The sequence below is a fragment of the Vidua chalybeata genome, chromosome Z (assembly GCF_026979565.1).
Source record: "Vidua chalybeata isolate OUT-0048 chromosome Z, bVidCha1 merged haplotype, whole genome shotgun sequence".
Classification (NCBI taxonomy): Eukaryota; Metazoa; Chordata; class Aves; order Passeriformes; family Viduidae; genus Vidua; species Vidua chalybeata.
The window spans coordinates 47,939,525-47,967,092 of NC_071570.1; the positions used below are offsets into that span (position 1 = coordinate 47,939,525).

The window sequence follows — 27,568 nt, forward strand, 5'->3', positions numbered from 1 at the left end:
GTTGTCCCATCACTTACAAGTCCTCTGATTCAGCACCTTGCTGACAGCAGTGGTGACACAGCAAAGCAGCTCATTCCTTCCAAACCTGCTGCTCCAACTCCCAGCCTCTGCCTTGGCTTCAGGACTATGCAAGCCAAAGGAAAACTATGTACCTCCTATGGCCAAAGTACTGCAGCTCAGCAGAAGGGATCTGGCAGTAGTGCTGCCAAGCTCTTTGGCATGCTTTGCTCTCTCTGGTGGCCACCATATGGTATTTCATGTTTTGCCCACTAAATCGTTCATATCTGTACTGGGTGAGAGGGGACATGCAATCACAGGTGAGTCTGTGAGCATAGGTCTTTCAGAGAACAGCCAGGTGGTTAGGTGGGGGCTCCTGGCCTGTGTTTGAGTATGCTGGCAGGAAGAATAGTATTTGGGCTGAAAACTGCATTCTGGGAAGTCTAGAAAAATCAAGGGAGGGAATGGGACTGTGGCATAGTTGTATGCTTTTCAACCCTGGACATCTAGTTGGTGTTCTGGTCCCCTCAAGAGACAGCTGCAAACCAAGCACACGGGGAACATCCTGACCCAAAGAGGACTCTGTAGGGAAAAGGGCTGTTGCCACTGAACTGAGCAGATGTGCTCTTAACTTTAGCCGATGTCAGCAATAGCTTGCATGACTAGAAAGCAGATCAGTGTCACAGATCAGGGGCTTGTCTGACATGTTTCTGGGGAGCAGAAGGCATAGAATGTGCTGATGCACAGGACAGTGCCATGATGCAGCACACACAGAACTCATCCCCACCTGTGAGACCTTGGGCAGTCTGAAGGAGGGAAACCCAGGTCTGTCGCTATGCACATGCAATGAGTGCACACCTCGTGCCAGCAAAAACCGTGCAAAGATGTCAGGAGGCACTGCTGTCGGGACCCCCAAAATCTGCCTGCTACAAAGCTGTACTGCTGCCAGCAGGCAGTGGACTTCTGCTTCAGCCAGAAAGAAGCACTTCATCCACATGAAAGATCCTTAAAGTAAGAGAGCAAGTCCTTTGAACTGCAGACTGACCCAAATGGGTGAGCAAAAAGAGGTGGGAAACAGCCTGCAGAGCACCCAAAAAGCCAGGCAGCATTGATTTGGATCAGAAGCTAAAAACCTTTGACCATACTCACACTCTCGCTCTCCTGCCCAAACACTGCATTGTGGTGTGGTCCACACTGTGTATGCAGCAACATCTCTGTATCATATCCTGGGCCTACACTACCTCGCAAACATCATCCTGAGGGTCATGTATGTCTCTGTTCATACATGCGGTTCTGCAAGGTCCTTGTATATAAAAAGGCAGCAGAGACATCTTGCACTGGAACACAGGACAAAGAATAAGGCTGCTGGGCTATGGAGGTGCCATAGCTCCAGGCAAATCTGGGTAGTTTTGGAGTCAAAACCCCATTATAGGAGTGTTAGTCCTGTGAGTCAATGCATAGAAGAGAACCAACACAATCCTGCACACCAAAATCCTATGGCAGAGAAAGCCTGAGTTGCAACATTTGTTTTGGCAACCTCTAAAAAATAAATTAGCTTCACTAATGCTAATTCACTTCACTGCACACACAGAGATTTACAAACACATTGTGAGGCAGTTGATGAGTCTTGGGAGCTGTGGCTGTATTGAGGAGAGGAGAGGAGCTTGGGCTGTTCCAGACCCAATGTCAGGTTCTTCTACTGCTTCAGACAGACATTCTCAGTGGCAGGATGGAGCATGGAGCATGCTCACAGGTTACAGGAGTTCAAAATCCAGACACACTTTTGGACACGAGGAGGTGTGAAACCAGGCAAGGGTCCATTAGAAGGAGGTGCCAACTCCTTTACAGCAGAGAGGGACGGGGAACACACAGCCAAGAAGTGGGGCAGGGGGTTGGGGATGGACATGAGCCCTGAGGGATGGACATGGGACAGGTTTTTCCACAATATGCTTAATTAAAGCTGGTTCCTGCTAGCAATCCTGTGATGCACCCAGAAGAAGCAGATGACCTTTTTCAGAGGAGTTTCATGTTTCAAGCACAGCTTGCTGCCAGCACACCAGTGTTTACTCATCGCTTACTGGTCTCAAAATAGAGCACTTAAACACTGGGGGGGTTTCCCACATCCTCACAGTGCCATTTGTCACTGGTCCTGTTCTACAGAGGGACACAGTGAGCTGGTAATTTGAATCTGTTCACACATTCATTAGAAGAATGCCCCATCAGAAGAAAATATATTTTGCTGCACTTGTAAGATTTAACCTCATTTTGAATGCCAGAAAACGCTGACAGTGCTCAAATGACTAGTTACGTCTTTTCCCAGTCCAGGGAGGGGAATTATCTCTCCATTTCTAATTAGCTTGCTTTTGGCCATCTTGAGCAGAGCCACCGAATATTTTCTTACACCCACACTCTGCACAGTGCGTGCTGAGGATATTTACCGGGTGCATACCCTGGCCAGGGGCCCAGCATGGATGGGTGCATGATGGATGAAGTCTTGCCTTTCCAGAGATACTTTCTCCTGACCATTCTCATTAAAAGCAGATGATCAGAGGCCAGGGCTCATGGTGAACTGCCTGAGAGTTTTATGCCCTCTGACTCCCATGGATGCAGAAGGCAAAGTTTGCACTGCCTACTGACAATTTGCAGGTCCCTGCTCAGTGCATGGTCTCCGTTGAAATGGGCCATGAAGAGCTCAGAGTAGTTCTTGCTAGTCCTTCACACTGATGACTCCTGCTCTCAAAATGCAGCTGCAAAGACAAACACAGTTATATCTATGTTTGGGATAAGAAGCATGAGAACCAAGCTTCAGCTCTCCTGCCATCCAAGGAGTTTGAGCCAGTGGATATCTGGACACAGCATTTTACACATTTGCACAGCCCCAGCCAGCACATGGCAAGAGCACAAGCAGATATGCTTGGAAGAAGCTGAAAGGAGCTTCATGCTAAAGAGAGCACTCATCCTTCAGGTGGGCACAGGCAACTTCCAGTCTTCAAAAGGGATCCCCACATTTAGCTGTGAGAAAAACTGATTTGATCCTCTCTTTGGTATATTTCTTGCCTTCAGGGTAGCTCAAACCTTATACACGTTACCCTTGCCTGCTACAGTGTTGTGTTTTCATGTGCTGTGCCTGGAACAAATCTTCCAGTCACAGCAGCAGGGAGACACTGACTCAGGCCTTCAGGCTGCTATGGAAACCATAATCATCATGCCTGAAATGCCATCATACTCCCTTCTGCAAACGAACCTCTTAAAACCCAGTGCAAAAGTTAGCTGTGGACCAAACCCCTGCCTGGAAGGCACAGCTTCAACCCATTGGCAACCACTGAAACTGCAGGGAGAGACTCACTGTAGCACTGCAGCCTGTGGGAGATAATGAGAAAGCCTTGACCTTGCTATCATCTCTCCTATCAGCCCTGTGTGGAGAGGCACAGCAGGAGGGCAAACGAGGCTGGTCTCAACTTCAGGAAGTGCTTTTTCTGTTTCAGCTCCAGCCCCACTACAGACTCCAGTACTGGGATTCCTTGCTACTTCCCCTTGCAGTCTGAGTCATAGATTTCTCCCCGCCCCAAGACTCCTTCCCAATGGGAAGGAGCGGTTGTGGCAGACAGTGCTTGTGGCCTCACTTCTCACTGCTGTCCCTATGTGCCCAAGGAAGAGGATGTGTGTGGCAAACGCATGTGTTTACCATCATTTGGGCAAAGACTTGGCACAGAGGAACTGCTGTTTGGATGCAAGAAAAAACTGCTTCCCTGCAGAAGGGATGCAGACAAGTACCAGAGGGCTAGTAGGTTCTCTGGTGTTGGAGCTACCACAAACATAAATTGATAAGGCTCAGAACAACTGGACCTGGCATTGGGGTTAGCCTGCTTTGAGCAGGGGATGTATTAAGAGCACTCCAGTCCTCCCTTCTTGTTTATTCTTCTCACTGCCTGCTAGTATGAGCTAGCTGGTTGTCTAAGTTTCTAGATGACATGTTCCATGTTCCATGGAAGACCCCCATTCCCTAAATTCAGAACTGTAACTTGCACAAGACCCAGCACCCTTCCTCCCTCTGCCATGACTGAGGCCAAGGAAAAAGACTTAGGGGTGCTGGTTGACAAGAGGCTTAACAGGACCCAGCCATGAGCACTCCCAGCCCAGAAAGCCAAATGTGTTCTGGGCTGCATCCAAAGCAGCGTGGGCAAGCAGGGGAGGGAGGGGATTCCGCCCCTCTGCTTCGCTCTGGTGAGAGCCCACCTGGAACCCGGCATCTAGTTCAGGGGTCCCAGCACAGGAAGGTAGGGAAGTGCTGGAGTGAGTCAAGAGGAGGGACACTAAGATGATTAGAGGGTTGGAACATCTCTACTATGATGATAGTCTGAGTAAGTTAAGGTGTTCTGCCTGAAGAGGAGAAGGCTCTGGGGAGACTTTGTAGCAGCCTTCCAGTACCTAAAGGGGCTACAAGAGAGATGGAGAGGTGTGGTGATGCACAGCTACGCAAAGGGCAAAAGGCTTTGTGAATCTGAAGATAGAAAGTTTCGTTTCTGTATTCCCCTGAGCATTTACTCCTCCCCTGAGTTATTCCCATTGGATTTGACCTGTAATGTATTCAGGCTGGACACTGTCTCTATTGGTTTTACCTTATCACCTATACCCCCTATAAAAACTGTATCCAGACCCCCTCCTCCCGTCACTTGTCCCTGTGGCATTTGAGCAATACAATTTTCTTCAAACTGCACACAGGTGTCCTCTCTTGGTCTCTTTTATCTTGGGTCCTAGTAGTGCTCTCAGAGCAGCGCTGCCCATGTCACAGCGAACCAACTGCTACCTGGTAATCTCGGCAGAGACCCAGGGGCAGCAGCGTGTGTTGCTCACACCGGCTACTCATGGCGGCCGCTGGCCGGCATCTGGGGAACAGAAGGCTGCGTGGAAAACAAAGGCAACAGAGAGGAACTTTTTGCAAGAGCACATAGTGCTAAGACAAGGGGAAATGGCTTTAAACTGAAAGAAGGTAGGTTCAGCCTAGATATCAGGAAGAATTTATTTACTGTGAGGGTGGTGAGGCATTGGCAGTTGCTCAGAGAGGTTGTGGATGCCCCAGCCCTGGAACTGTTCAGTGTCAGATTGCATGGACCTCTGACCAGTGAGGTCTAGAGGAAGATGTTCCTGCTTTGATGGGGCCGTGATGGGGGGAACAGCAGCAGGACTTATCTTTCAGTGTGCTTCCAATCCAAACCATTCTATGATTCTGTGATGTCCTAGCATAAATCACTCATGCTACTTTAACACTGCAAAGATGCAGTGACTACAGAGGGACGGTTGTCTGGTGGATGCTGAAGGTACCAGCCACAGCAAACCCACCAAGAGAGAGGATCTCATGACTTAGCCTGGTGCCTTCCCCAGAGAGACAAACGAGGAACAACATCTGATATCAGATAACATAACACGTCTGGGGATGTGACCAAGAAAAAGAATTAGTTCACAGCAGCTGCAAAAGTCCAGCCTGCAGGTGTATCATTAACACCTGATTGATTTAGTCTTGAATGCGTCTGGGTGGGGCCGGTGAATCATCTTCAAATGTGAGGGTGCAGAGAGAGAGAAAAGGACACATAAACACCACTTCAAGGATTGAGGCTGTGAAAAAGTAACCTGGGCACTTCCCAAATACAATTAAGCTAAGGTTCAGCCTTTAGGGAAGATTGAACCATCCCCCCCTGCCCTCACTCTCGCTGCTTTCCCGTTGGCTTCTGCAGGTGCTGCATCCTGCCTGAAAACAAAGGAGATGAGCAAAGGCGACCCTGGGTGAAGCCCCACACACGTTTTTCTGCTCCATTTCCAGAATGACGGTAGGAGGAAAGCAGTCTGGCCCCAGCAGGGTCTCGCCCTTCACTTTGGGGTGTCTCCCGTTGTTGTGACCCAAGCTGAGCCATCCCCGGGCAGCACTCTCTCCCCTTGTTCCCCAGCACAGGTCCAGCTCATGTACCAGACCCACGTGGGAACAGAGACCCAACCGAGCCCCTCCTCAGCATCCTCCAGACCTGCTTAGCTACCACGCAATGTTTCTGCACGAGCATTTCTTCCTGCCACATCTCCTTAGTTTCAGCCATGACCCTGGGCAAACTGCTCTACCCCAGCTCACCAGAGTTTCATTCCCCACGGGAGCTGACTCCTCCCTGGTCTACTCCTTCTTAGGTCTCTCAGTCCTAGTGTTATAGGTAAAAATTGACCCAGCCAAATTAAAAGGAGAAAAAAAAAATTATTATAAAGATCAAATTCTATCTGAGGCAGCCACAAAGAAAAGGACAGTGCCGAGCCTGTGATCGGTGCTGGGTGAGACACAGGTTCAGCCACTCTGGCAGAGAGTCTCTCCTATGCTTCACACCAGCCGTCCTGCACAAGCAGTTTTTATACAGTTTATTTTGCTTGAGGTCGGGATTTTGGCGATCAGCCTTTTCTTTCCATTCAAAGTCCCACATATTCATAAAGTCTCTTTTCTCTGCACCAGGTTGAACAATCCGAGGTCTGGGAAGCGATGTACATCGGTGATGGAGTTATGGGGAACCCGGCACTGAGATGCATCCTCCTGAGGTTCCAGCAATCCCAATCTCGGGTAGCTGTCGGTGTGAAAAACGCCAATCACTTGGTTTTTAAAATTTTTAAAGTTTAATAATAATAAAATGGTTATAAAAATAGTAATACAATTAGAGTAATAAAAATTTAGAGTTAGGACAATTACAAGACAATAAAAAGCAAAGAATTACGGACGTCTGGATGCTCTCAGGCACTTAAGCCACGACAAGCATGCCTTGTGAACAAAGGAATCACCTTAAAAGCAATAGCCTGTTGCATATACAAAACACTTCATGATTATGCATATATTTTATTTAAAACAAGAACTTCGTCTGGTACTTGTCAAAAAGTTTCTGTTAATTCCCAGGCGCCTTTGAGTCTCAGTCAAGCTTGAAGAAATTCGTTTCTATTGATAAGGAAAGCCATAAATTCCTCTCCTCTGGAAAATTTAGGGATTTCTGTAATTGTTATCCTTGTGCAAAGAATTCCTTGATTATCTCATCTCTTTCTTGAGATAGTTAAAAAGTATCTTACATAGTATAGTTTCTATTTTAACATTGTGTTATAACCTAAAAATACATTCAACACACTACTTGAGAGAATTAATACAGCATAACTTTCCAACATTACACATATAATCATTGTAATTATTGCATAAAGCCAATCATAAAATATGCATTTTTCACATCGGGACGATCATCACTTGGGAATTCCTAGATTATCTCAAGAAACGGCCCATCTCCAAGCAAGCCACATGTATTAACTTGTAAATGAAGCCTTGTCTACAGTGGTTTTGACATACATGAGGCAGCCCCACCTTTGCCCTGGTCCACTTGCTTTGAGTCTATATTTTAATAATATAAAAACTCCTACTCATATATTACTTTATAGGCGTGAATTATGTCTATTACATATAACACTAGGAATCCTGACCCAGGGATGCCCAAGCCGTTTGATGTGTTGACTGTAATTAATTATTTGTGCTGATTATGCATTCCTGGTTGACTAATATCCCACAAACCAAACACCCATCTGTCTACACATTTAAATGCAGAAATGTTTTTCAGACTTGGTGTTAATAATCAGTTTTACCAATTTGCCTTTGGGAGAACAAGAGGAAGACTGAAGAGGAGAAAAGGGAAGATAGTTCTTGCATAAGCAAATCTTTCTGTCATGCCTGGTTGCCCTTGAGTCCCCTCCTATCTGTGTGCAGAGAGGAGACAAGATGTTGCTGATGCTCTGCTGTATTAGCTGTTGGTCCAAAATTTGCGCCTGGACCTGATCAAACTGAAATCTTATAGCTTCTACAAAGTATTCCATCTATGGTAATGTGAACACACTAGACAAAAGAGTCCAAAGAAGAACAATCTTCACCATTCTGGTATTTTTGAGCTAAGAATAATTACCCACAGAAAAAACTTCAGACCAGGGCTCTTATTACAATACCAAAGAATCCTGTCTTCCATCTCCTCACCAGGCTTGCTTGTGAGAATAAACACAAAAACCGGAACAAAGGGATACATTTAATTAATATGTTTGGAAAATTTTTGTTGGAAAAATAAAGCAGTAAGGAGTTCCTTTGTTAGCAAAGAAACTGCTGTTTCTTTTGTGAGCAGCTTCCATGTGGTCGTTGGTTGCACATGAGTAAGTGATTATCCTGTTTCAGTAACATCCAGGAAACACTGAAAAAACCCAAGACAAAATGCCATTGCAATGTCTTAACAAATCAAATTTCTAACCCCTGCCATCAGATTACAGTATTTGTGGGACTACAACAGAAAATAAGGGCAGAGCTATAAAGATTCCCCTTCAAGGAAAAGAAGCAACTTCTGCTAGTGTTTTAACACCACGACGGCTGCTGCTGCACCAACAGCTTAGGGCAGAGACTGTTCCAGCCATTTCAGCAAACCCTGCTTCATGCAATATCAGATGGTATGGAAGCGATACGCTGAATAAATAAATAGACTCCATAACCTGGTGTAGTTATGAAGTGGGTATGTATGTCAGCGCCCGGCACAAGTGAGATAGCTCTCCAAAACTTGTGCCCTGAGCCTCAGTCTGACCCACACCTTTATTCTCAAAGATGTTCCATATGTAATACATTGCACAACTTTTTCATGCATATTCAACCCCTGGCCCCGCCTGTCCTCACCTCTCATGCTAAATAAGTCCACACCCTTCTGGGCACGCGTGGTTTGCTGTGGTGGTCGTATGGGGGTCTCTCGGTGGTCCTGAGGCTGAAGATTGTGGTCTTCCTCATGATTGAACTTTTGAACTTTTCCTCTCTCCGTGTGCGCTTTCAGTCCTTTGGTGCTTATCTGAGTAGGTCTGTCAGTCTTGATAGGCTTGGAGACAGAGGAGCTTCTTTATCTGGGTTCTTTGCCTCTTCTGGTATTGTTCTTTATGCAAGAAGCTTCAGAAATTTGCATTTTCCTATGCCCTTTGTACCAGGCAGAGGTTTCTTAAGTAAAAGGTTAAAATTCAACACATAACTCTACAAGCTAAATTATAAATGCTTAATTCATTTTGTTAATTTAACTCCAAAAATCTCTGTTTCAGTATGATAGTAAGAAACCCACCCAGCAGGAACCACAGTGGGACAGGAAAGAGCAACACTGGAAACATATTGTGGCCAAGGACCCCAGGCCTTCAGAGAAAATGCCACCAAGCAGCAGCAAAACATGAGAACAAGCTGAGGGACAGCAGACAGTGCCAAAAAACTGCCATTTTGACTGAGAAGAGAATAGGCTGTGTTGCAAGACTCACCTTAACCTTTACCTCACCAGCATAGTGGAAGTGATGGCCCTGGGAGGAAGCAAAAAGGACAGTGTGGCTGGTACCCTGCATGCTGGCACAGCTTGCATGGCTGCCCCATCCAGGCAGTGATTTATTTAAGCCATGCCAGCAGGCTGTGTATTGTTCATTCCAGTGCCTAACGTACAGCAAGACATTTTGCCTGCTGTTTTCTGCTAGAATGCCTGCATGCTTCAGTCTCCCTGCTTAAACACTTAGGTTTCCACTGGTCTGACTACCTGTAACCTCATCTGTTTTGCAGAGGGCTGCAGAAGAATCTTGAACTTGGCCGGCATCATTGTCCATTTCTCCTCACTGTAATGTATCATCTTGAAAAGCTTTCTGGAGTCGCAGCTATGCAAGAGTCTCCAACACTCTTCTACTGGGCTGGCTGTGGTCCTCCTTGAAAAGCTTAGTAAGCAGTTTGCATTATACACAATGAGAATTACTTTTGGCCCATGTTCAAGCTCTTTTCACAGTCATCTCCAAGTCCTATCCACCAGTCACTTCTCAGTCTGAACCAATCCTCAGGGTTATCCCCCCCTCACCCCTGTGTATCAATTGCCACTGACACTTCTGCTTCCTGAGCTGTGTAAAAGTCCTGGTGGTCCAGTCCTCCCCTTCAGAGACACCCCTCTGGACCAAGGTTCTGTCTTTCACCATGTCAGCCTCTCCCTCATAATGATTAGTTCCAGAACTGTAAAAAACAGAAAAATAATATGTAAGTATATATCTGCATATATATGTATGTGTGCTGAGAGAGAGTTATATAACATTTCAGTTTTCTGCAGACATCTGCTGTTGCACTTACGAGTTTTATGTTCCCTGGCATAGAAATACTTCCACTAAAAGCAATACATATAAAAATACTCAAGGAACAAAACGAGTACAAAACAGAAGCCAAAGTTTTATTGAGGTTCATACCTGTAGATGCCAGTAACCATTTGGGATCTTTATTGGATCCTCTGCCAAATCCATGGCCTGTGTGTGCTGGAGTTGTGCTGTGACTTGGCCAACAAACACAAAAAGCCCCACGTGATCAAAGGACTGATACTGGGTGGCAACTTGCCCTTTTGGTAAAATTCTTCTGGGGTGGCAATTAAAAAAAAAGGGTCTATACAACCTTCTCAGCCCAACAGTAGTTCAGCTACGACAAATTCGTTGTCAATAAGTTCTTGTTTAGAGGAAAATAAATAAAACCTAAGTAGTTCTGCCATTACAGCAGAATCCTGTGAAAATTTAGATTGGAGGGGAACTTCTGGAGGTGCCCAGCTCCAAAGCCATCCTCAGAGCAAGGACAGCTTCAAGGGGCTTGCACAGACAAGCTGGTAAGTCTCAAAGGTCTCCAGTAAGGCCTCCTTTCTTTGCAGTGCAAACATCAGACTCACAGCCTCCTCAGACACCCTCAGCATAGGCAGGTATTGTGGGTGCGTTTATTGCCATTGTTGCAAGCACACGAATCCACCACCACAGCTGCCACAGCTTGGATAGGCAAAGGTACAGTGCACAAGGGAAGGAGAAGGTCTCCATCCCTGGAGTGTGGTTCCTGGACATGGCTGCACAAAGCCATAGGTATCCTGATGTCATTTTGGGAAGAGACCTATTGTATGCCAGAGCAGGAGACCTTCAGAAGGCCCTGCTGGTTTTTGCGCTGCTGGGTCTCACCCGACCTTACATGTCACCCTGGGCTCAGCTGCAGCCCCTGGCCATTCAGGGCAGGTGAGAGCAAGAGGAGTTGTGTGCACACAGAGGTGACCAGGGGCTGCCCCGGGCGTTCACCTCCACCACCCCAGGGATATTTCCAGCCCCTATCACCTCCGAGCTGAGCTGCTTCAGATTACTCATCCCTGGTTTGAATGGAAGGGTGTGAACTGGAGAACTCCAGAGGCTCCACCACCACGAGTTCTGCTGGGGATCTGAAACCAGTCAGGTGAGACAAATTGGTCATAAAAGCCGTGGTGAAGGTGCTATATGAAGTTACACAATGAAGCGTAAAACGCGGTCTGTGGCAGACAATTGAGACAAAATCACTAGGTACTGCCTACAGCTTCTCAAGTTACACAGGTAAAAGAAAATCCTACCTAGGTGCAAATGCCTGCAAAATTTGTCTTTGTTCTGAGATGAGTGCAAACTGACCCACCCTGGCAGCTAAACCTCGGTTTAGAAGGGATTCTGCAGGCAACTGGTTTTTTGGGGGGTTTTTGGTTTGGTTTGGTTTGTTTTTTTTCTGCAAATAGCTGGTTTTCCTCCCTTTTCCAGGAGGAGCTCGGCTTCCACCACTCGGCTTGGGGTTCTGACTATGAAAACAATAAAAGAAGAGTGCCAGCAGATATTTCCAAGACTCTCAAACTTCTGACTTCAGCCCCTTATGAGGTGTGTGAAGGTGTGTGTGTGTGCGTTTCCCAGTGATAGGGACAGAATACTCAAGGATCTCATCCAGCCACCCTGCTGCATGATGATACTACAGGTATTGATTAAAAACCAAATAAACCACTTGTAGTTGAAGGGTTATGCTAGTCAACCAATTGTGCCTTCTCCACTCTGGTTTGTTATGGCCAGGCTACACACAAAGCAACAAGAAGGACACCAGCTCCCATGCTGCCTCCACATCCAAGCAGCAGTACAGGCTGCTGGAGTGTCTGTCCTGGTGCCAGTCCCTCCTGTCAGCCCATCCCTCTCTTGCCATCTGGGAAAAAAAAAACTTGCTAAGTTCCCTCCCTTGTGAGGCTTCCACACAAATAGGTGAGAGGAGCAGTGGTTGTTGTGGACTACCTCAATTTGGGAGAAAGCATCCTTCTCCAGCTGGACACTGCCCATCCTAAGGGACAGCAGCTGGTCTCCTGCACTGAACCCTGCAAGAAACACCCAGAGGTGGAGACATAGCCAAAAGAAGGGCAAGCTGCTTGGACATTTTGAGGCACCAAGACTGATTTTGTTTGGAGTACCAGGGAGGAACAGCCTGAAGGGAGAGCTCTTCCAAGAACAAGAAATTCAGCTTACCTGGGTGCTTTGTTGCCATGGTGCACAGGGCAGAGTGGTGGCCAGTGTGTGCTATCAAACCCCAGCCCTCCAAGTCTGCAAACTGGGTGCAGATTTGGCCTCACTGTGCTGTCAGACAGTTTGGTTTTCTCCAAAGCCAAGCCCCATCACAGGCAAAAAGCATTTCACACTGGTGACAGAGCAGTGAGACCACTGCTCTTGGAGAGCAGACTGAGTGTCTTGCTGGTGCTGATGATCTCGAGGCAAAGACTGGGGCTGGGGCTAGCCCTGAAGAACAGCTGTTTCCTGCCAAGCCACAAACACGATTTCCTGCCCTTCCTTTACTTTTACTGCTCATTTTTTGCCCCTTGCCTCATTTTTATAGGCATCGAAGGGCCTTACCCAAGATTACATCTTGGAAGTGTAACACAGCCTGCAAGTTAAATATACTCAATCCTATCAAACGTCACCAGGGAGTGTCATTACTCATGATTAGTCTACAGTTACACAGAAATTAGTCTTCTCACAGTTCTCCCTTGTCTAAAGTCCATAAAAATTAAAGATAAATGTCTTGAATCGGTTTTTGCCTGTAAATAACAGCTTTTCAGCCTAATTTTTAATTTCACTTCTAACTTTGAAGCAGTTTTGACAAGACTCATCCATTAAAATCACTCAAATGGGTTGGAAAAATCCAGCTTCTAACATAAGTCTGTGGCACGGTCTTCCCCTCCAAGACAATACAGCTGAAGCACACCATGCCACATTTTGTTTTCATGAGGCCTCCTGTGCTCTGTATGCACCCAAATCAATGCCTGTCTGTCCTCACATCACAAGCTGGTTTAGGACTTAAAAATGATGCAGATTAGAAACATAGCAGCCACCTCTGTGAAAACTGTGCTGGGGTACCTCTAGCTCTATTGGTTTAATGCATCCAATGCCCCTGCACCGGTGCATAGCTGCATACATGGCTTCTGCAGACATTTTCTTTTAATTGCATGTGTAAACACTACCTGGAAGCTGTCCTCTCTGGCAACCCCAGTGACTGTCTACTATCTGTGAGCTGTGCTGGGCCTCCCCATGCCCCTCACTGCAAAGAGCAGAAAACCAACCTGCACAAAGGAGTGCCTAACCAGCCTCAGGTCAGCTAGCTGCTCCTCGCAGCCTGGTGAAGGTGGCAGTGCCTTCAAGATGCCCAAGCCAGGAGTCAGCTGGGCAGATGAACTCAGATGAAGCCAGTGGGCAGTCTGAGCATGAGCCTTTTACACGCTGCTGCAGACCCCATGTAGTCAAATGTGAAAACATAAGGCAAGCTGGAGACTCCCTATCTACCACCAGCTGTTTACCCATACCAGAGTTCAGCCCCTGCTGTGGCCGGATTCAGTCCTCCTCCCTGCAGCTGCGGGGGAGGTTTGGTATAAAACAGGATATGAAAACTCCCAGCCTAAAGACTGCAGGTGGGCACTAAATGTAGGTGTAGGAAATCTCTGACCACACTTGGGCCATCTTTTCACCTCTCAAAAGGAGAAGTAAGAATAACTCCAGCTCTAAGTACAATCTCTTCCAGTCACGTTTTGCAGTAAGGCCACTTTCCACAGAAACAGCAGTAGTTCCTACTGCTCTCTCTGGATCCCTGGCCAAGAGAGATGGAAACTCCGGGCAGTAGTCAGGACCTATGCCAACCCACTGCACAGGCATCTGGTGGAAAGGGGATTTCAACTCATCACAAGGAGAGATAAGAAAAAGCCCATAACTAATATCAACGGGTCGCTGTGTTTCAGGAGGAAGGCCTGTCACCTTGTGGGATCTTAGCAGTTGGAGGAATGGGCCAGAAGCAAACTCATCAATTTCTGCACTGGAGAGGTGATTCCTGCTTACCACTTTGTGCTGCTGAAGACATATCTCACTACTGCATCCTTCAGTTTGGGCCTACAAGGAAAAAACACTGACAAACTAGAAAGAATCCTAAAGTGACCACCAGAGTGGTGATGAAGCTGCAGCACAGGGTGCATGAAGAGACATTGAGGGAACTGGGCTTCTCCAGTCTGGAGAAGAGACAACTGGCAAGTTCTCACAGGAGTCATCCACTTCCTGAATGCTGGTCATGGAAAAAGCAGAGACAAACTCTTCCAGAGGCAGACAAGGACAGGAAACAGATAACATGCTACAAGGTGGGTCATTCCAACTGGACATGAAAAAGTTCCTCCGCTGAGGGTGGTATGACTTGGAGACCAGGTCTCTATCTTCAGAGGTATGCAGAACTCAACACAGCTGAACACAATCCGATCTAGCTTTGGACTGGGGAGTTGAACTGCAGACCTCCAGAGATACCTTCCTACCAAAACCTCCTAGAAATTTCATATTAGATGGACTACAGCTGCCTTCCTTTGGAGCTTTGGGTTCCCTGCTGCTCTGAAACATCCCTAGTGCCTAGGACATATCTGAGACACTATGTGCCCCTCCCTCACCATTCCTGGGCTGCTTTCCTCCTCATGCAAAGCTAACATGGAAGTGAGGATTTTCAGTGTGGTTTCTTCACAGCCTGAGAAAGGCTGGAAGCCGTGTCCCAGCAGGCTGTCCTGGAAAAAAGGTCTCAAACCCCAGAGCTGAGCTGGAGCAGGAGCCACTGTACTGCATAGTGCTGTGCACTTTGTGTTGGCCCAGGAAATAACACAATGCTGCAACTCAGAGCCCTCTAACACGCCTTTGCAGATCTTCTCCTTTACCTCTTTGAGAAGCATTTGTGTCTGTGCATCTACAGTTTTATTGATGCAGAACAGTGACGAAGAAGCCTGGGGAATTGAAACAAGAGTGGAAAATGACTGCAGGCATGTATTAAAGTATTCAGCTTGTCCAGCTGAAAAAGATTTTTGCCAAATGATTTTATAAGGAATAAGGCATTTTACAGGAAAAGCAGGGTGTCTCCTCTCATTTCCTTTCCTCTCTCCTATATGAACTTCAAAGGAAAGAGGGGTCAAAACAGAGACCAAGCAACTGGAATTGAATTCCTGAGTCCTAAGACCTAATTAGTCCAAGATACATTTCACTGGCTATCTTTCAGAGACTGACCTAAATGACCAATCTTCCCTGCTGTGCTGCTGAGGGTCAGATGAAGCCAGAGTGTGGTCCACAGTTTGCAGGGCCCCAGCATCACCAGAGCTCTTGTGGGGAGGGGGAAATGTTTCAGTTCAAGTCCCACTGATACAAGGCTTTCCCAGCCCCCTCCAGGCTTTCTGCGGCCACAAGAAAAATCCCCCTCTTCAGGACAGAGAATGTCTCTACTACTAAACCCCCATCTCTCCAAGGTCCCTACCTCCCTGGTGCTTGACCCAGAACTGCTGGTGACTGCAGGCGACTAACAGCCGCAGAGCTGTCAGCTGAGGCTATCGAAGAGCCTTCAGCCATTTGGAATTACCCTTCCAGCAATTATAGGTTGATATTAAACCTCCCTCCTGCCTCACCTCATACAGGCAAGCCAAGCCCAGCTCCTGCTAGCAGACCATGTGCTCCATTCTGGTCCCCCTCCAGCTTCTCCACATCCTTCCCTACTGGATACTCAGAAGAAGGGATAACAATATCCTTTTATCTGTGTCTCCTCACATGGCCCAGCACGTGGTCTGCTTCACCAGCAATGACAAATAAAACCTGGTTTTGCACACAGGTTTAGCAACTCTCTGGAACCACAAATCAATCTCAATTCATAGGTCCCTCCCTGTGAGACACACTGGTCTTGCTTGGCGTGGGGTTTTTCTTTAGGGATCCACAAAAAGTATTCTCAAGAACTGAGAAATAGAAACCACACAGGCTGTTTCCCCTCCACAGCCTTTCTCAAGAGGCTGGCCTCAGAGGGGTGCATCTTATTTTGAGACTACAGTAAATGCACTTTGACGGAAGGAATAATTTCTGGCCTTGTGGCCTGAAAGCTGAGAAAAGCCAAACTTCACTGTAGATCAACAGAGTAATTCAGAGAGCAGGGAAAGGACATAAGTGTCACTGTAAACTTATGTGGCCTCCTGGTGCCACAGAACACAGCTCTGGAGCATAGGAAACAAGCCTTGCAGCTTGTGGGGCAGCAGACAGCTGCACATGAAGTCAGATGTCTGACTGGTGGGGAATGTGATGTCCTCGTGGATGTGAGGTGGGCTGTGATTCTGCATCCTATCCGCTTCACAGATCCTGCTCCACAGCCAGTGCAGACTGGTGACATGGCTGGCAAAAGGCACACCTCACTCCTGGTGCTCAAGCTGCTCTCCCAGAGAAGCAAAAGAGCAGGATGCATGAAGGAGGGGAAAGCAGGAAACCGACTACTTTTGAATCATAAGAAATTTAAAAAATATTTTATTAAATTTTCTGCCAAAAAGAAAGGTAAACATCCTGCTTAGAAATTTTGATTCCAAGGTGCTTGTTCACCTTCCATTTAAAGAATTGGGCCTGGGACCAATGAGGACTGGGTCAGCTCCAGTGTAGTACAGGAAACTGCTGCCTAACTAAATCACAACTGTTTATATCCCTTTGCATCCACTTCCCAATGGAGCCAAAATATATAATAGAAACCTCTCCTTCCCTTATGTAATGCTCTGCCAAAACCTCTCCTTCCCTTATGTAATGCTCTGCCAGAGCTGGTATCCTGTGAGTGTAGGCTGGAAGGATCGCTGGAGGTCTCCAGACACTGGATTGCTGCCAGCACCAGATGAGATTGGCTGTAGCTGTGTCTAGCTGCAAAGTCTAAGTCTGATTCTTGTGTGCTTGCATAGTGCTTGGAGCACTGGGACCCTTTTCTCAGATGGAGAGCACAAGAAGGTTTACCTGGGGTGTCCACCTCCCTTTGCATCTATCAGGGAAGGAGGGCTAGAAGAGCTAGGTAAACCAGCATGCAGTCCAGTCTGTTAGCAGGTTCCTGTGCTGAATTCACCTCTCTGAAAAATGCCATCCTGAGGACTGGTACAGTTCAGGACTAGGTAGCCTGCCTTTAGGTTTTTCCTGCTAGAGGCCATTAACACTGGAGGGAGAGCAGCAAGAGAGCACCAGTTGAATTTACTGAGGAATTGAGCCAGACTCTTATGTGCTGCCAGCACAAAAATAGCTGCCATCTTCAGATTTTATGGCTTTTCTTTGTTAGAGTCTGGATCAGACTTGTTTTCAAAACAACCTTCAAACAACATAAATATACCTGTCATTGAAAACCAATACACCTGGAACAATTAAACAACATTTCCCTGAAGTAATTGCTGCACCTCTGTAAAAGCAGTTAAAAAAAATTGCTTGGACACAGAGAGGAAACAACAGAATGTAGAATGTTAGCCATGTACCTTGCTCACTGTTTTTTCAACTTCACAGTATTGGATTACTTTCTTAAGTACTCTGGGGACAGAGGCAGAAAGAACAGCTCTCCTTGGCAAAGGGAGGAAGTTTCTCACACACCACACTGTATTTTCCATCGCTCATCTAGCAAAATGCACACACCTGAAAAAACAGCAAGAAAAAGTCCATCCAATAGGGGCCAATACTGTGGAGTCTATCCCCATGTACTGGCAGTCTAGCTCTGGTATCAGGCTTGGTGGTATCACTGGATCACTGGGTGCAGTTAGGAAGTACAGATGCCAGAAAGCCATGAGCCACTTGATCTTGGTGCTGCCCAGGGAACAAAGAGCCTCTCTTCCTGACAAAGACGCTTATGTGCAGCAAGGAGGGTCACAGTGAGTTTTACTCATCTTGTAGCACTAACCAGGGCTACAAGACTTTTGGCCTCAGTCAGAGCCCAAGCAGGACGGATGGACTGCCAGAGTCACCTTCAATGTGTTTCAAGGCAAGTTGTCTTCTCATGCTCATCCAGGCACCGCTGAAAGGCTCTGCCCAGCAGACCATAATTTTTCTGATTCTTAGTCCATAAGTAGAGCAACCAAGACATGCTATTAATTTCCCTACTCATATTGCTATTGTTACGTGTATATGGGATAATTCATGCGTATGAAATGATATATATATCTTATATATTATGCTGGTGAGAAACATTCTTATAAAAGATTTTTAAGCACCCAAGTCAGTGTCGGGGATTGCATCACAGTGCGTACACTTTGTGCACTGTCATTCTTTCATATACATGACCACACTCCAGAGATGCAGAGCTCACAATGGCTTTTTAAGGCTTGCAAACTGCAAGTAACACCCTGGACTTGCACCTGCAAACCTGCACATGCAAAGAAACACATGGCCAAGGAACTGCTGCATGTCTTTGCCAGAATGTCTGACCTGCAGCCCGCCATGCCTGTGTCACCACAGGGAACCTTCTGAGATCTCTGTGAATGAACGACAGTGGGTGGAATCACAGAATCAATTCAGTTGGAAAAAATCTCTGAGATCATTGAGTCCAACCTATGAACAAACATCACGTTGTCAATCAGACCACAGCACTAAGAGCCATGTCCACTCTTTCCTTAACCACCTCCAGGGATAGTGACTCCACCACGTCCCAGGGAAGTCTATACCAATGCCTAATCACCTTTCCTGTAAAGAAATTCTTTCTGATGTCTAACCTGAACATCCCCTGGTGTAGCTTAAGGCACCATGTCCTCTTGTTGTGTCACTGGCTGCCTGGGAGAAGAGGCCAAACCCCACTGGGCTATACCCTCCTTTCATGGACATGTAGAGAGCCATAAGGTCATTCCTGAGCCTCGTTTTCTTTTTTCTCCAGGCTCAACAACCCCAGCTCTCTCAGCCAATCCTCCTAGGGCTTGTGCTCCACACCCTTCAGCAGCTCTACTGCTCTCTGGCATCTCAATGTCCTTCCCGTATTGGGAGGCCCAGAACTGAACACAGCACTCGAGCTCACTGTCCTCACCAGTGCCGAATGCAGGGGGACAATCAGCCCTGGTCCTTCCGGTCACTCTGCTGCTGATGCAGGCTAGGATACCACCGGCCTTCTCGGCCAGCGGGGCGCAGCGCCGTCTCGCGCGGGCCGGCGGCAGCTGGGCGGCGACTCTGCGGGCAGCGGCTCTGCGGGCAGCAGGGAACGCCCACCCGCTCTCGGCGTTCCGCCCAGGCCGCGCCCGCAGGGCCCTGCGCTGCCGCCGCTCCGCCGCCGGGGGGCGCGCCAGCCCTGCCGCCGCCGGGGGTGGACGGCTGTGCCGGCAGGTGACGTCACCGCGCCAGGGGCGGGGGCGGGGGTGGGGCGCGCTCAATTTATCCAGGGCGGGGACGGATGGGAAGAGAAAGTTGCGTCCGGAGTTGTGGCGGAAGGCCTGGCGGAAGGCCTGGCGGGGGCCGTGACACCACCACCATTACTACTAGAACTGCTAGCGGCGGCTCCAGCACCAGCGGCGCCTCAAGATGTCGATCGAAATCGAGTCCTCCGAGTACGTATAGCGGTGTTGCGGAGCGGCGGCGGGGGAGCGGGGAGGGAGCGGTTTGGCGGCCCCGGCCCTGAGCCAGGCCCCAGCGGCGCAGGGGGAGGGAATCGAGACCCGGCGGTCTCGGCGGCCCCGGGGTCGAGGGGTGCGGACGGTGCTCACCGCGCCGCGGCCGGGAAGTGCGGCCCGTGTGTCCGGTGCTCCGGCTGACCGTACGTTGTGCCCCGCCCGCAGCGTGATCCGGCTCATCATGCAATACCTGAAGGAAAACAGCCTCCACCGGGCGCTCGCCACCCTTCAGGAGGAGACCACTGTGTCCCTCAACACCGTGGACAGCATTGAGAGCTTTGTAGCGGACATCAACAGTGGGCACTGGGACACGGTGCTGCAGGCCATACAGTCTCTGAAGCTGCCAGACAAGACCCTCATTGATCTCTATGAGCAGGTGAGCAAGTGCGGGGTTCCTACGGACTCTTGTGGTCCGTGTGGAAACCTCTGTGTGGTGTCTTCCGCTAGCTCTTTGCTGATGCAGACATTTGTTTTTGGGTGCAGGTTGTTCTGGAGTTGATCGAGCTCCGAGAGCTGGGTGCTGCCAGGTCTCTGCTGAGGCAAACGGATCCCATGATCATGCTGAAACAAACTCAGCCGGAGCGCTACATCCACCTCGAAAACCTTCTGGCCAGATCTTACTTTGATCCTCGTGAGGTATGTTATGCCTTTTGGAGACCTCTTTTGCATCGCTGCAAGCTGCTGATGGCTCACAGCTTTGGTTTTTTACCTTGGCTTGGGGAGTGGGAATGTGCAGTTTCACAGTTTCATGATTTTACACCTTCTGTGAAGTGTTTGGGAAGCAGTGCATCACGCTTTATCACAAGGGAGCAGAGCAGTGGATGTGACCTACTGTTGTGGGTTTGGCCCTTTGTCTTGCCATAGGATGATATCTGCAGTTTGCCTTTTCAGCATTATGTAGACAGCGGAAGAAAATACAAGTTGTATAAACAGAAATAGTGCTGTGTAATAACAGTGGAAATAGGGCATTATTTCAAACTGGTTGGGTCACTCTGAAAGCTTTTGTGAGAGCATCTTAGGTTAATAGGTAGCTTAGTTAAGAGACTGATTTTAGGGATATTTTCCAACCCTTATGATTCAATGTGCTTTTTAGATTGGTATTAAAGAGAAAAGCTCTTTTGGAGGTGTAATAGAACATCTATATGGAAGGGGTTTTTATTTCAGAACAACAGAGGTCTTTTTGGAAAAAAAAATTATTTAAAATAATGAGCTTATGAAAATAACTTTTCTCTAGGCATACCCAGATGGGAGTAGCAAAGAGAAGCGGAGAGCTGCTATTGCACAAGCTTTGGCTGGAGAAGTCAGTGTGGTGCCTCCATCTCGTCTTATGGCACTCTTGGGGCAGGTGAGTCTTGAAAGATGTTTTAGTAGCTATGTCTTTAGGTTGTTGCTGCATAAAACTAGTTACGGTGCAGTTGAATCGCTAGCTGTATAAAAGTAGAGTTTTAATGTGGTATAGTTTAAAAAAATTTCCCATGTAGCAAGGATTTAGTAGCTGTAGAAAAAGTCATCACTCTAGCAGTAGATTTCATCAGTAGAATAAATATGCACTGCAGTGTACACTTTGAGAATAACATTCTGTAACACACGTTTTCTGGTGTATTTTCAGCCCTTTCTGATTCTCAGAATCCTTCCTGCAGACAGTGCTTCTTTGTCGTAGATCTCTGTTAACTGGTAGCTAATGGTGTGGCTTTCATTTCCTCTAAAGGCGCTGAAATGGCAGCAGCACCAGGGCCTGCTTCCTCCCGGTATGACAATTGACTTGTTCAGAGGCAAAGCGGCTGTGAAAGACGTAGAGGAAGAAAAGTTCCCCACGCAGTTAAGCAGGCATATTAAGGTAATGTTTGCTTTTGTGTGTTTTTGCTCTTTTTCTTCCTATGTTTTATGCTGGGAGATAAGAGGAAATCTTCTGAATGCTTCTTTTTCCCTTGTTGTAAGTCGTTCCCCTACCCCCTCCCACCCCTCACCTGTGTGTTTTTCTCCCTTTTCTGTGCATTATCTTATCAGAAGACTTTTCTTCCTGGTAATCTGAGGTTAGGTCTTTTAACAAGATTGGGTGCTTATGGTATTTGTGGTTAAGATAACGCATCTTTGACTTCACAGTTCACAAACAATTGTTTTACAGGAATTGGTGTAGTCCCCTTCTTTATTTATGTGAGGAAGTACTTGCTTTTAAACTGTTTTTCAGAAGACATGAGCTGCAGCTTTTCAAATCAGTTTGTGATGTTCAGTAACAACTTGCTAAAAATGCTTTATTAGAACTTGTTTTGTTTGTCATTGCTGATCTTGTATTTTTGTTTGGGCTGGTGAAGTTTTTTTCCTGTACTTAGTTGTCATGGCCACTTGTATTTAAAAATTAAGAAATCGAAAAATTGGACATGGAGAAAGACCAAGCAAACGCTCTTTGTAAAAATTACACTGGACAAACATTGCTCCAAATGAAGCAATTCCAGAAATACATTAAGTTCTGAAGTCTGACTGTTATACATGTTGGGTATTGAAAAGGTGTTTGTTAACAGAGAATTCACTGCAAAAACAAAAATACAAAGAAACCAGCTCAGCTCCTGATGTAACCATGCAGTGTCTGTTGTAACATTGGACATTACCAGACCAAAAGGAGGGTTTGGTTTTTTTTTTTACCATTTAAAAAAATTGCAACTCTCTACGTATTGATAGATTTTTTTGTACTTCAGCATTAAATTTGTGATTACATGTGTCTTGAAGGTACTGTATTTTTACCATCAGAACGACACTGCAGTTTTGTTTAATGAGTTGAGTCTTTTTAAATTGCGTATTAAGCTTTGCTTATATTCTTTTTTAATCAGTTTGGGCAGAAGTCACATGTGGAGTGTGCTCGGTTTTCTCCAGATGGACAGTATCTGGTTACTGGCTCAGTTGATGGCTTCATTGAAGTATGGAACTTCACTACTGGAAAGATTAGGAAGGTAAGTTACTCCTTATTTCACAGAGTGACTTCGACTTGCTGGAGCACCTGGATTTATTCTTTGAGATTGTTTCAATTTCTTAGGCACTGTGAACCTGAGAAAATTCTGTTTAGATGATTTAAATATCAGTCTTGGAATATTTATGTCGGTGTAGTTGTCGGGTTTGTCATAGATTTCTCTCTGCAATGACTTCTTTATCTTCCTGCAGTGTTGTTGTTGCTGTTAAAATGGTGACAGTGGTAGTACCCTGTATTACGAGGCTATGAAGTCTGATTTACAATAAGTTATAAAATATAACTGAAGTTAAGACTGTTAATATTTTTGCACTTTGCCTTAAAATAGATTTCACTGAGTTCACTACGTTGACTGATGAATCTTCTTCTTTTGTTTAGGATCTGAAGTATCAGGCACAAGATAACTTCATGATGATGGATGATGCAGTGCTCTGCATGTGCTTCAGTAGAGATACAGAAATGCTAGCAACTGGAGCGCAGGATGGAAAGATAAAGGTACAAATCTTTTTGTATGGAATGTTGGGAGAGGTGATGACCAAAAAGATCAGTTTGCAATAGCAGCAATGTTTCCATTCTCTATAAACTCAAAGGAAATTTAAAATGTATTTAATGGATGTATTGGCTCTGATGTTTAAGCTCATGTGATCTCATAACAAAGTAATCACTTACTTGCTGTTTCCTTTTCAGGTGTGGAAAATCCAGAGTGGTCAATGTCTGAGAAGATTTGAACGAGCTCACAGTAAAGGTGTTACATGCCTCAGTTTCTCTAAAGACAGCAGTCAAATTCTTAGTGCTTCTTTTGATCAGACAATCAGGTAAATAAATTGAGAATGTATGAGCTACAGTAGGAGAAAAGAAAACAGATTTTTCTAATTAAGCAGTTTAACTATAAAATAATGTAATACAGAAGGTACCTGTAGAGGTCTCTAGTCCACTATGTTTCTCAAAGCACAGCCAGCCGATCAGTTAGGACAGCCTGTTGAGGGTCTTGTCCAGCTGTGTTTTCATAATCTCCAGGGTACAAGATCCCACTGCTTCTTTTGGGCAAAATCCTGTTTGGGTGTAGAGAAGGATATTTTGGGTTTGTTTGATCATGCTTGTTTATTTTTGTTTGTTTGGTGTTTTTTGGTGTGGTGGGTTTTTTTTTAATATTCTTTGCCTTTTGTAGTTCAGCTGTACACCTTTTGAGGAGTCTAGCTCCATTTATTCTGAAGACATGTTAGATAGTGATGTTAACTCCAATAGTTACAATTTTTTAGGTGTTAAAGTGTTAAAATTATTTAGGTGAATATACCTTCCTTTCTCCTTTTCTTTTTGCCCTCTCTTTTCTTTTTTCTCTTCTCTTTTTTTCCCCTAAGCATCATTGCGGGATAGGTTAGAAGTAAGAATAAATATACTCAGAAAAATACTCAAACACTGTTCTAATCTTAAATATGCAAGAGGATTGTCAAACCTCCTTTTCTGCAGTTCTTAGCATCTGGAAAGTGTTGATTAATGTTTGTGTAATGCAAAATTTTGATCCTGCACCTACTTGGTTACTGAGTGGAATTTGCTCATTTCCACCTATGTTGTCTGACAGGATTCATGGTTTAAAATCTGGGAAGACCTTAAAAGAATTCCGTGGTCATTCTTCCTTTGTCAATGAAGCAACTTTTACCCAGGATGGCCACTATATTATCAGTGCGTCCTCTGATGGCACAGTGAAGGTAAGATGACATTTACCCTTTATAAAGAATTCCTTCAGACTCTTGCTATCTTATTGGTCCCTTGATACAATCGTTGCAGTCATTGGAGAAGGACTTGGGGTTATCTGGAGTGATGAGTGTGCTTGTGACTTTGCTGTAGATTTCTGTGAGAACTGATGAAATGGTTACTCTGCCTGCAGTCTCTTGCAGAGCCTGTCTGACATAAGTGCAGTGCTTACTGCCTGTTTTGCTTTATTCTAGACACAACTGACTGTGACACCTCTTGTCCTATGATATTGGGATTCCTTTATCTGAAATAATTGTGTATCAGCTCTTTCTTTTTAATTCTTAAAGGTAATTTGTTTTATTTTATTTTTCACACTAGGTTTGGAATGTGAAGACAACAGAGTGCTCCAACACCTTCAAGTCTCTTGGTAGCACTGCTGGGACAGACATTACTGTGAACAGTGTCATTCTGCTGCCTAAAAATCCAGAACACTTCGTTGTTTGCAACAGATCGAATACAGTCGTCATCATGAACATGCAAGGACAGGTATGTGATCTTACTGGTATCCTCTCAGGTCACTGTCATTTCAAGAATGCAAAAAACCTAGTTAATAACCTAACAGGGTTTAACCTGATTTCTCTGGTTTGCTTGCATGACAAACTATTCTGAACTCAAGTTTATAGAACACAGAAAACTCTTGAAGCTATGGAGAGATCTTATTTTCTGAACAGACCTAGTACTTCTTCAGTATTTTTTGCCCTAAACATGGTATTAATACGCTGCTGTTTATTCCTGCTGTTTAAATGTTTTTGGGGTTGTGTCTTTACAGATAGTAAGAAGTTTTAGCTCTGGTAAGAGAGAAGGTGGTGACTTTGTCTGCTGTGCACTTTCACCTCGAGGCGAATGGATATACTGTGTTGGTGAAGATTTTGTGCTGTACTGCTTCAGCACAGTGACAGGCAAGCTGGAGAGAACTCTGACTGTAAGTTTTCAGCTCTGAGCTTTTCCAGAGTTTTAAACATGGGGATGATGTAAATGTTCACTTATGAAGTCTATTCTCAGACTAAGCAATCTTTCATCTCTAGCAAACGTGATTAGTAACAAATGAATCTTAGTAATTTGGCCATAGAATGTGTTTGGGGTTTTTAGAAGTATTTAACTGTAGAAATTAGAAGTATTTACCCATCAAGCAAAGACTGAATTGGTTCACATTTCCTTGAATGAGAGCACGTCTTGACCTGGGCTCTAGCTGGTGGAGAATCTGAAAAAACTTGGTCAGATTTCAAGCTATCAAGCTTAAATTTGCTTTAGATTGAACTTAAAGAGGAATACGAGCTTGAACGTCTAAATTTAACAGGGAACACTTTGATGCTGTGGATTTCAGTGGATGTAAACCTTCACTAAACCTTCCCTTGCCCAACAAAAAGTAACTGCCATGTCACAAAAATTGTTGTGACTGGAATTGAATGTTGGTGTGTGCATCCCTGCTTTTGCTCTATACACAAGAGCACCTTAACCCTCAGTCCAGCTTCCCTTCAGTTGTTTTTTGAAGAGAATATTTGTCTTGAATCTGCTGAAGTAAGACTCTTAATACATCTTTCTGCTTACTCTCTAGGTCCATGAAAAAGATGTCATTGGCATTGCTCATCACCCCCACCAGAACCTGATTGCCACTTACAGTGAAGACGGCCTCCTCAAGCTCTGGAAGCCATAGGTTGATTTTGCAGCAAGCTCTGAAGCATGCCTGTTAGTTGCAGGTTGCTAGTGTTTGTGCTTTAACAAGGTCTAAATATGTGGAGTGTGATACTTGCTCAAATTTCAGTTCAGGTTTCCAGAGAATTACTTTTACCTACCTAGAGTGGATTGATGCATAAATATAGCATCAGTTAATTTAATATACTATTATTTTTACTAGTGTAGTTGAAGCAACTTCAGTGAGAGTGCTTTTTCTGCCTCCTGAAGTCTGTACTCTTGCTACAATGTTTGTAAAAGTTCAATGAGCCAGCAGCTGTACATGCTTATGAGTGGTTGCTGACTTTCTAGAATTCAGTAAAATGCCATTTTTATTCTTAAGTAAAATGTGGAATTGGAAGCTGTCTCTTCCCCACTGCTGAAACAGGTATAGTTTCCTGGAATGCAGATGATGATACAGTATAATCAGCTTGAAGATGGGGTTATTTCTATGCCACTAGGTCTTGCTGTGTTCAATTTTCACTATCATTCTTCCAATTATATTGGAAAGTAGTGTCATACAGCTGCCTCATAATGAAACTATCCTTCCCCATCAGCCAGCACTTCCTCCTATAGACTGTAAACCTGCCTAATGTGGCAGTGAGATACAGTTGATTTTGGGGATTTTTGTGGGTTTTTTGTGTTTGTTTGTTTGTTTGTTTTATATCACTTCCAGACTAAAAGGAGTTGTTACCAGGACCCTCTTCCTATGAGTGCAAAATGTTTTCAGACCAGCTATAACTGAAACAGGCTCCAGGGGATCAATATTTTAAAACATACAAAAGCTGCATGTTTACATAGGCTGAGTTCCTAGTGCTGTGATAATGCTTTAAATAATTTTTAAGATTTTAAAAAAAATTCATGCCTGTGGACCTAGCTGAGATTGTGCTTAGGTCCCACAAGATGATAAAAAGATACTTGCAGTCTCTTCAATTTGAAGCACGTGATTTTTTGTTGAGAGATTCTGACTAATGTACACTGTTCTGAATGTACACCAGAGTCTTCTAAACTCTGACTGTGTCTTTTCTAGGATGCAGAAAAATTAGGTTTTTCCTGTAATGATGAATCAAATGCATGTGAATTTGAATCTGGTACACTGTGTTATGTCCTCATCTCTTGTAGAATGCTTTCCTACTGTAGTAATCTTTTAGACAGTAATAACTTGTCTTCAACTTAATAAATTAGTTCCACTTAAAGTATTTTGTCTGTGTCTTTAGTGGTGTGGGGAAATATAAAAAAAGCTCGGCTGGAATTCTCACACAGAAGACACACACTTTACTATAAGTGTGGTCTTCAGTTCTGTTGAGCTATGATGTCTGAATTCCCAGGTTGTTTTTTGCTTCCATAGATACACTAACAGAGGGGGTTTTTAGATAATAAAAAGAGGTTATTTTTCCTGCCTGAAAAAACTGAAGTATCTGTCAGTGATATCTGACAAGCTCCATGGGCAGTTTGT

The 27,568-nt window shown here is 45.4% G+C and overlaps 1 protein-coding gene across 1 annotated transcript; it reads left to right on the forward strand.

Moving 5' to 3' along the window:
• Window positions 1-19,516: 19,516 nt before the first annotated feature.
• SMU1 (SMU1 DNA replication regulator and spliceosomal factor) lies at window positions 19,517-27,308 on the forward strand. The gene is made up of 12 exons (XM_053932535.1): window positions 19,517-19,667; window positions 19,896-20,106; window positions 20,214-20,366; window positions 20,965-21,075; window positions 21,439-21,567; window positions 22,556-22,675; window positions 23,068-23,184; window positions 23,377-23,504; window positions 24,269-24,395; window positions 24,760-24,927; window positions 25,211-25,363; window positions 25,997-27,308. The coding sequence occupies exons 1-12, from the start codon at window positions 19,642-19,644 to the stop codon at window positions 26,093-26,095; spliced, it is 1,542 nt and encodes a 513-aa protein (XP_053788510.1). The 5' UTR covers window positions 19,517-19,641; the 3' UTR covers window positions 26,096-27,308.
• The last annotated feature ends 260 nt before the right edge of the window (window positions 27,309-27,568 follow it).